The sequence below is a fragment of the Montipora foliosa genome, chromosome 6 (assembly GCF_036669935.1).
Source record: "Montipora foliosa isolate CH-2021 chromosome 6, ASM3666993v2, whole genome shotgun sequence".
Classification (NCBI taxonomy): domain Eukaryota; kingdom Metazoa; phylum Cnidaria; class Anthozoa; order Scleractinia; family Acroporidae; genus Montipora; species Montipora foliosa.
In genome coordinates this window covers 15346196-15356195 of record NC_090874.1, presented here as the reverse complement: position 1 = coordinate 15356195, position 10000 = coordinate 15346196, and the positions used below count along the sequence as shown (strand labels likewise).

At 39.3% G+C, this 10000-nt stretch overlaps 2 protein-coding genes across 3 annotated transcripts in view; one reads left to right on the top strand and one right to left on the bottom strand.

The window, feature by feature from the left end:
• Positions 1 to 8467, bottom strand: part of LOC138006811 (condensin complex subunit 2-like) — a 24150-nt gene extending 15683 nt beyond the window's left edge. For both annotated transcript variants that reach the window (XM_068853389.1, XM_068853391.1), the window contains exons 1-7: positions 8040 to 8467; positions 6627 to 6711; positions 5725 to 5820; positions 4161 to 4272; positions 2774 to 2844; positions 2584 to 2664; positions 784 to 985 (exon numbers count right to left, since the gene is read on the bottom strand). In XM_068853389.1, coding sequence (XP_068709490.1) covers positions 784 to 985; positions 2584 to 2664; positions 2774 to 2844; positions 4161 to 4272; positions 5725 to 5820; positions 6627 to 6711; positions 8040 to 8263 — 871 coding nt within the window. In that variant the 5' untranslated portion in view covers positions 8264 to 8467. The remainder of the gene's footprint in view (positions 1 to 783; positions 986 to 2583; positions 2665 to 2773; positions 2845 to 4160; positions 4273 to 5724; positions 5821 to 6626; positions 6712 to 8039) is intronic.
• Positions 8468 to 8489: 22 nt separating this feature from the next.
• LOC138006812 (uncharacterized) overlaps positions 8490 to 10000 on the top strand; it is a 2565-nt gene continuing 1054 nt past the window's right edge. The window contains exon 1 of the mRNA XM_068853392.1: positions 8490 to 10000. This exon is cut by the window's right edge and continues 1054 nt beyond it. Coding sequence (XP_068709493.1) covers positions 8496 to 9581 — 1086 coding nt within the window. The 5' untranslated portion in view covers positions 8490 to 8495 and the 3' untranslated portion in view covers positions 9582 to 10000.

Sequence of the window (10000 nt, the reverse complement as noted above, 5' to 3'; positions counted from 1 at the left end):
TCAATCAGCAAAATTAGCAGTTACTTCCATAGTTTTGGAACATTCACAGGTCTGCTATAAATAACTTGTTACGAAAAAGACAAAACATGAGGGTCTAGTACTAACTACTTTTAATTATGACATTCTCCTTCCAATCAAAACCATTTTTTACTATCCTGACTCAAAACTGGAGACTTCAGGGCTCAAAATTGCAACCAATACAGTCACATTTGCAAGTGAAAATTTCCCTTTGCAACTAGATATCTGGAGAAGTGGCAAATTTGCAACTTGTTTTCACCTTCGCTCTTTTGAAACTGAAGGGTTAGCAGTTGCCACTTTGCTGCTACTTTTGCTTAATCTAATTTTGCCACAATTGAATCATGGAGTGGCAGCGGAGTTGAACTCACGACCTCCCGCATGACAGCCTGGTGCTCAACCAACTGAGCCACCGGTGCGCGAATAAAGATTATTCTGTTTCTCGCCGTGAATTTTCTTTCAATATGAGACAGTGTACTGTAATCATAGCGTAATTTAGCTGAGATGTTACATGCACAACTCCATTCCTTCGATCATTCACCATTTTTAGCGGTTTCTTAATACAAACAAGTATTGCAGGCTCATATTTGGTTTTGCTAAACTGCAGCGCGATGATTTTGCAACTAAAATTTCTGAAATTGTGACTGGGTTTTTTCATAATTAATTTCAAGCCCTGCAGTTACTGAGTCATTCTAAAGGACAAGACTGTCCCTTACAGTTAAACATACAAAAAAAAAAACAGTATCAGTCAATGATGGTTAGTCTCACCTCGCAGTTCAGACAAATCAACCATATTGCTGTCCTGGGTAGTTTGTCCTTCTGTTGAGGCCTCCCTTGTTGCCATGGTTACAGTAGTGGAGTCCAGTAAAAGCTCGCAGCTATCATCCCGAACAAACAGGTGATTAAGAAGCAGTCCTCCTGTACCACCCTCATCAAAGGCAGCAGAAGTCTTATGGAACAATGGATCAACCTGAGACAAATAACATTGACAGTACTGAGGTTATCTTAGGTCATGTTCTATTGGGATCAACCGTTTTAAGTTGGTTGGGTTAGTCGGGTTTTTTAGTGTTCTCTTCAGAAAAAACCGTTTTCGGTTGGTCAACTTTTTCAACCGGCATCAAATTAGGTTGAAACGGTTGAGAAAGCATTGGCAGCAACCGCTGTCGTTTACGCGCACCATTCAAAGTCGGCTGCAGGCTCCTGCCGTGTTGCTTTCCCTCAACTTGTAATCGCTGAGAAGTCTGGTAATGACTATTCTCAGGAGTTACCATGTTTCAACCGAGAAACGGTTGGAAAAGTGTTCTATTGGGAAACGTCAACCGCTTCAACCTAAATCGGTTGTGGTTGAAACGGTTGATCCCAATAGAACACGACCTTAGTGTAGAAGTCTACATACAGTACATTCTTTGTCATAAGCTCATGAATGTTATGGTTAGGTTATTGCTTCAATTTTTATTATTATTTATTCCCTCCCGTGTTTTTTTTTTTTTTTTTTTTTTTTTTTTTTTTAAATTACAAATGGGAGTTTCAAGGGTTTTTTATCCACTGAGGCATGAGCCCAATTTATGGCCACCAGCAGTTATACCATATTGTCAGGCATGCTTCTGAAGGAAGCACGTAAGACAGCTGAACATGTTAAAATGTGGAGGCCAGCTTAATGCCACGCGAAATGGTGCAGCAGGCAGAAATATTCTTGATCGTGCCGTGAAAAGTGTAATGTAAGGCTACGTAGTGTAATGTAAGGTTCCTTGGAAATTTAGTAGGGACCAATGAAAGCGTGTGTTTTGACGTGTGATGTCATTAGACAAACTTGCGCGACGTGTGCGCGACTACTGATGATCTTGTGTTCGGAGGTGAGTGAACACACATTTTTTCCCATTTCCCTGACCATTGTGTTGTGTACACTTGCTTTGAGTGTTCTTTAATATTTATTTTCCAACCATCGTGTTCTATATTGAGTGAACGAGCTCAAAACTAAACCGGCGTACATGTTTTTATCGGCCGCTGTTGTCAATTTCGGACCTCGGCCTGCGAATGCAGCAGTTTGTTTTACGTTTTGTAACCACTTAGTCGTGAACAATTTAATTTAATTTTGAAAGAAAATATGTTGTCTGCCAAGTACACAATTAAACAATCAATTTGACTTGTAATTCATGGCTGTATCTTGCAAAATAAAAATTCTACAAGTGAAGCAACTTTCATGTGCGAGAGAGTTTGATTCCCCGTTACATGTTCCACACTGAAAAGTCTGAAAACGCTTTGCTGATTTTTTACATGGCACTGATTTTACTCAACTTAATTATTGTATATTCCTTTTAAAATCTTACAACCGTTCAATAATTACAGCTGTATTTTCCATATTATTGCAAAACACGTTGACAAATTTTATTAGTGTATTATTGTTAACTAGATAAGTTGAATAGCAGTACTTTTGAATAAAAAAATTTACAACTACTGTTGGGTGTTTTGGAACTCTGATACAAATCTGCAAACTATGTATTATAGTGACTGTTTCGTTGGCACTTAGTGATAGCTATTACTAGTAAATTAAATAATATTACACCTTACCTCAAAAGCTAAATCAAACTGGTTGACATTCAAGTTTTTCAGATTTGTCTCTATGGTATTTCCAGGTCTATGGTGGGTGGTCTTGAATAAAAAATAATTTCAGGCATAGTTACTGTAAAGCTTTGCACAATTAGGAAATGGTGATTGACCCAGTTTCATCTGTTATAATATTATCAGACAGAAGAACTACCTTTTTTGCTTTCTGAGACCCTTGTTGTTGTGGTCCTTCTTCAGGGTTTCCAGTAACAGCATTTTCATCTTCTGTAAAAAATAATAACTTGATTGTTTAGAATTTCTTTCATATCTTCATGTAAACACAGTTGCATTCATAATTTGCTGCTTACAAGACCATGTCAGTTGGTTGAGTATAGGACTATTGTGCTGGAGGTCAAGGGATTGACTCTGGCCGGACCAACACTCAGCGTCTTTAAATAAGTAAGGAGAAAGTGCTGCCTTTGTAATGACGTCTGCAAATGGTTAGACTCTCTAGTCTTCTCAGGCTCGATTACCAGCTGTTTGGGAACCACAGCTAGCACTCCTCCCTGAAGACAAAGCTGGACTCGAGGTGAGCCATTGTTGATCTCAGCCAATCAGAGACTCGCCTGCCCAAATCAAGCAGGCATAAATTATATTCTTTAGAAGAAATGTTCAAAACATTGTGGCTGCGAGGTATTGACTGTATTCAAGCTTTACAGTGCCTTTAAGGTAGGAAACATCCAAGATTTTGACAACGGAAAGTGTTCAAGAAGTTGGAGACTGGTATTGTGTCTGAGATACCATCTGAGTTCGGAGAATTCACTAATTTCCAGTCGGCGCCAAGGGCAAATTACAGCTTTCAAATCCATTGTTACTGCAATTTCTCCTCAGACTTCGCTAAATGTGAGAGCTAGTAACATTCTTCACAATCAATTGAAATTACTGCTGAGTTTATTTGTGGCAGAACGATGTGCTATGTAATTACTGTTTTGTTAAAATCAATGTTTTGGGTTGTCTAATTCTATTTCTCCACAACTACAATGTATTTACTTTGCATAAATTACATTTTAAATTTACATCACAGACATAATCTATCGCTCACGAGTCCAGCCATCTCTTCTCAAGGAGGGTGGCCAAACTCAAGCGAGTTGAAATCGAGCCTATAGTCTTCTCAGATAAGGATGATCAACTGTAGACACCGTCTCACAACCCAACCCAACCCAACCCAATGTCCATGACCCAGTGGGACGTAAAAGACTTCTTACACTATTCGCAAAAAGTAGGAAATGGAGTTCCTTCGGTGTTGTGGTCTGTCCTCTGCTGATGAATGCACAAGTTCTCACACAGCAAGTCAATTATTAACGAAGTGTATATGTGGTTATGTGAGAAGTCAAATTAAGAGACCCAATGGGCAAGCTGGCTCAAAGATTTTTTAACCTTTGCAGAGTGTCACTTGGGAGTAAGTTCACCACAACATCTACATGTAAATTAGAAAATTTATACTGTTAAACTTCTTAGTACACAAAAAAACCATGAACTTAGAGGTTCTGATCACGATGTAATCAAGGTTATATTTACAATTACTGGTACTTTAAAATTACCTTGATTGTCAGCTCTTCCCAAACCTCCCAACATTTTATAGGCTTGTGCATGAATAGAATCAACACGGCCTGCATAAATTTTGGCACTTGCATCTAATGTGCAACTTGCGACCTGTATCAAAACACAATCACGTAGAGTAGTCAAACAAATATTAAATTAAGTGTTATTTTGATAGATACATGTATACAGTTGTACATGTGCCCTCTATGATCATAGTAATTTTAGGATAACATCTGCTTGGTGGCACTTTCACAACTCCACATAAGAGCATTATTGCTTAAAATAATTGTCCAGGTACATTTATTTCCTTCATAGAGTCCTTTCACGGGAACACGAGCCCAAAAAATCAACCTGCTCCCAACTGAGTGGATACATACATGTTTGAATCTCGTTAAAGCCAACTGAATTTTTCAGGTGTCTACAAGAGACGATTCCTTAAATTTTCCAGACAAGTGAGAGGATCATTTCCCTCTCTTACATGTACCTTATTGTTGGAATACAGGGTCCGAAATTGACTTTTTGATGCAGGAGCCAGGTGGCAGCTGATGTCGTTTGATTGTCCATTGCGTGGAAGACAAGTATCAAGGGGATAATTTTTAAGGGAATCATTCTTCCAGCTAGAACAGTGCATGGGTTTTTTTATTCAAACAAATTATTTCTTCGATCGCTGGCTTAGTTGGATGCAAGGTTGAAAGATTTCATGATCAGTCGCCAGCTGGCAACTAGCCTGAAAATTCCGGTCACCCAGGCTCAACTTTCAGTCGCATTGCATGGCGACCAGCTGGTCCCAATTTCGGACCCTGAAATAGGGGGAAAAGTGCTGACACTTAACTAATGTAAGGTGGCTGGAACCAGTCACTTTTCAACTGTATCACATACAGTGTAACAGCAATGTTATGGTACCATACAACACACCAATAAATATTATTGCTTGACAAAATGCACGGACTATTGACGCAATAGGTTACCATGGCAACATTCAGAGCTACCTTCAATTTTTACGGCTTGAATTGGCTTCCATGAATTTTTTAAAACTTTGCTGATAGTTCTATGTCAGAGTGCTAATTACTATTCTACAAGCGAGATTACAAGCAAATAAAAACAAAATATACAATCATGTAGGGTGTTTTTTGGACAGCTTTAATGTTGCCATGGTAACTTATTACGTAAAAACAGTAGGTGCATTTTGTTAAGCAATAATTGGTGTTTCATGGTACCATAACATTGCCATTACATGATACAGTATAGTAGTTATAACCCTTCTCAAAAGAAGGTCTCTTAAAGGTGGTGTACCTTGAGTGGACATTTTCTGTTGGATATCAAAATTTAGCATGCATTTCATAAACCCACTGACTCCCACAGGTTCCCCATGGTTTAAGCTGGTTTGGGCGTCAAAGGGTTAACAGTATTTCTGGACATTAGGGAACAAATTAGGCACCTACAGTCTGGAACATCAAGTACAAGACTTGATCAACCCTTTCTTGTACAGACTGTAATGAAAGCGCTTTACCAAAACAAAATTACCTCCTTCATACATGAAAGTAAGACATCCATCCTACTCACCTGGAAGTTAGTCATGTCTCCTTCTTTCACTGTTTTGATCAAGTCTTGCATGTAGTCAATCAAGTGGAGACCAAATGCATTCTTTGCATTGATTTTCTATGAATCAAGGAAACAAAAATTGACATCAAGCAATTTGCACCACTTTGATGCAATCTTTCAAACCAAAACACACAGCAATACACCGTCCTGTAAATCACATGTGGCTGAAATGATTTAGGCCATGTTAGATTCAAACATACATACTGTATGTGACCAGGGTTTTTTTGGGTTGACAGTGAATGACTTACATGAACAAGCTGACTCTCGAGGGAATTAAAGGACCTTGTCTGTTTATTGCTTTTGTACACGTCTTGTTTATTCTAGACGATTGATCAAATTTCTTCTCTTGCAAGGGAATCATCACCCTAGTCTCTCTCCTTTTTCATATGTTTGGTTTCTTGGGGAGTGTTTTTTAGTTTAACCCTTTAAATCCTGAAAGTGCCACTTAATTTTACTCCGTATAATGCCTCCCTCTCCAGAGGTTTCATTAGCAGCCGGTTACTGGTGGTATACCACCATCAGTTTGTCACAAATTGGCCTCTCACTGCTGGCTACTCTGCCTTGATTTTCACTCAAACCTTCGTAAAAGACAAGAATGACCGCCGCTTACATTGATTGGCCCAGGCATCTACCGGTACTTCAAAAGTTATTGAACCCCTGCTACCCACCCCCACCTCTACTTTCCACTGTTTATCAGTGCAACTTGTGCCTGTCTTCTCTGCTGCGTGAGCAGGTTTTGCCAGCCATAGGTAGTCTCCATCTTGAAGCTAGCTGCCAGTAGTGGAAGTACTCTCAAGCACCCAACCTCCACTTAGCAATGCAGTTGTTAAACGCTGATTACAGAATAAAGAAATATTACTTACATTTTCAGTTGACAACTTGATACAATTGGAGTACAAATCTTTTAACTGAGTATTGGTTAATCCATTGGTTCCCGTGCTCTGGCTCCTATCCAAGATATGTACCGGTACATCGCAGAATTTTAAAATATTACAAAAATAATGTAAGTTATTATTGCATCAAATGCCAACTTTTAGGCTTTAATGGAAGGTAGGTACCAGGGAAATCCAAGGGCTTAAACTGTGGCAAGCCAGCCCCAGTTTGTGCTGATTATGATTTGAAACTTCAACATCTGTGGCATTTGAACATCAGTTATTTTTAAGGGTCCATCATTCAAATTCCCATCGTGTACAGCAAAAATTCCTTTAAAATAATTATCCGGCCTCAACTAGCCAATATAATATAAAGATTATTGGACATGGACATGGAAATTTCATGGTAATTGTTTTATCACAGTTTTTTTTTTCAATTCAAGAGGCAAAAGTACATGAGATACAGCTGTATGTATATTTGTACCCAGCCAATATAATAATTAAAATTATTGTCCCCTTGTAGCAGCATTGTATGGAGAACGACGCATATAACAATACACTCCATCAAATGCAAGCAAGTGGCTGGGTATTCTGCAGTTTAGCTGTATATTTTAGTAAACTGAATTTTGTAACTGCTCCTAGTGAACCACCTCTTTTGCACCCTTGCCAACAATGTTAAGTTTATGCACAATTAATTGCCGGCTGCAAGTGCCAAGGAGGCCAGCTGGTGTAAATGGAGTATCTCCATATTGAATTAAACAAATTTCTAGTTTCTAAAGAAACTGTGGTGCTGTGTCGGTAGGATATTGAAACAGGAAAATTTGGTTTTAGAGCAGTTTTCAATTGAGTGTCGAAAGTAATTAGCGAATTGCTTTGGTTTATGATTACTTCACTCAATGATTGGTTCAAAGTTCTTGCACCATTTTTTCAACCAATCAGATGCGAAACCAAAACCAAGCGTGGTTCACGCGTGCACATTTTCCCACGCTTTGTGTCGGTTATGTGTTATTACTTTGAGATGTGATTGGTTTACTGGCTTGTCTCGGACCTTTTTGATTGGCCAAAGTAGTTTCTTTGGTTTCGGTGTTAAGACACTCGTTTGTAACTCGCTCTTTCAAACGTGTTGATAAAGGTCGAATTACCACCGTAAACGATTTAAATATCGTTCACGGTGGTAATTCGACCTTCATCAACATGTTTGATGAAACCAAATTTTTCTTTATTGAATTATTCTTGCCAACTAGTGTGACAGACATCTGGAAATTTAACCTTGCTGGAAAAAGTTGCCAGGGAACAAATTAGGCACCTACAGTCTGTAACATCAAGTACAAGACTTGCCCTGAAACCTACAGTTCAGTTTTCCTTCTCTGTAATAATCGAAGGAAGATCTGACCACATGCTCACCGTTCGCTGTCGAGGCGACTGGCACTCCTTGGTGTACTAGCAGGACTTTGAAGGCTTACTGTTGTTGCTTTGGAAAGCCGTCTCTGTCTTCTTTCTGCTGCGTCGTCATTCTCTGCTAAATGAGTTACCGGTGTATTGGTACTTGTCAGAACAATTCCGCGTCTTCGTCTCGTATTTGGGGATACTAAGTCCGGCGTTCGAAATACAGAATCTACGTCCGCCATCTTTGTTCGAGCGTCACACAAAACTAAATTCTGAGGTACTTTAGATTAATAGAACGCCAATTAATAAATTATAGGTCTTTTGTGGGACAACTTTACAGCATAGAGTCTATAAATAATCGGAATCTTATCAAAATATTGCGGAAATTTCTCTCTCCGAAATCATACTTCCCGCTCAAAACAACCGTCCAAAAAGCAACACGTGATCTTTCTTGCACTTACCCTCCCCTCCCTAATGAACGTCAAACAAAACATGGCTGGTTTCGTGACAGCAAATCGCTGGGCAACGGGAGTAGAAACTCATAAAACTTCAGAGGGAAGAATATTGTGTACAGGAATTGGATGTGTAGGGTGTTATCCTGATGTGTTTGCTGCAGAAGCTAACGAACTTGGAGTGTGTGATGTCGACTTAACCGCGGATATTTTGGGCCTTCGATCTTTCTTAGACGAAGGTGGCTCTCAATATGACTTAAAACGTAACGCAAATAATTTTTCGAAGAAGCAAAAGAAGGTGAAAATAAGAGAAAAGAGGCCAGGAAGAACAACTCATAAAGGGAGAGTCTGTTTTGAAAAAGCCACAATAAACCAGGAAGCTGATTGTAACATGCCGAGAAGCAGACCTGTTGTCAGGAAGGGACCAACGGAATTACATACCGTTGCTACCCAAACAGAATTTCCCGATTTTGGAATAGATAAGCATACAGAGCCCGTGCCTGTAGAAAAAATGAAGGAACCATGCATAAAAGATAAGCTTACTTCTGTCGAAGAAAGGAAAGCTGTTTACAGTGAAGGCACCCGTTCGGGTGATCATACTGGACATACAGGTGATGACACAGTAATACCCCTCAACGTAAACACAACTGTCAACAAAACAACCCAGAATTTAGAGACTTTGTTTAATCAACAATTATCTGGATCCGGTAGAATAAAAATCTTCGACGAATTGTTTATGGTTAATAGGAAAGACAAGTCCCTAAGCTCATACATTAATCGTCGCAATTTGCCGTTTTGCAAGAGTGCTTTCCTCGAGCAAGACAGTCACGCGTTTGGCGAAGATGCTGTGTGTTTCTTCTTTGCGTTAGAATACTACAATAGTCGGAGAATTTTACCGCACTTTAGGATAATGGAAATCGTTGAAGCACTCAACACAAGAGTGGATCTTGAAGACATCAAGTGCGTTCAACGAATTTCCCATCGCTGGCATATAGTGCTAAAAAGCCGGAAGTATAATACTCTTTTGAGAAACTCAGGCTTGATGTTGAGAGGACGTACTTATCAACTTGTAGATGATGTTGATGGTTACTTTGATGTGGTCTACTGAAGAATCAGTTTGCTTCGATGCATTCCCTTTTTATTTGACAATGGCTTTTTGGATATTTTTTGCCTTTCCTCATTTCTGACCTATCACTGTAATTTTAGCCTGAAGGGAAGTGGGAGTGGTATGGCAGAAATGAACCTGATTAAAGATCAGTCAGTACTGTATGGATGGACAGCCCATTATAATTATTACAAAACAAATAAATGCAGGGTCTATGATGGGATAAAGCTTGACTCAATCCTTTGCGATCCGGCAGAAAGCCAAGGTTTTGGGCCAGTTGCAAAGTAGGTACGGACCACAGACCATATATCTTTGCCATGCTTGTCTCTAATTTTTTGACATGGTCTGCTCTACGTTTGTCTGTGCCTAAGGACAAGCTCTCTTCTTTCCCAAAGGTGAAATTTGATCCCATGACTTTTAAA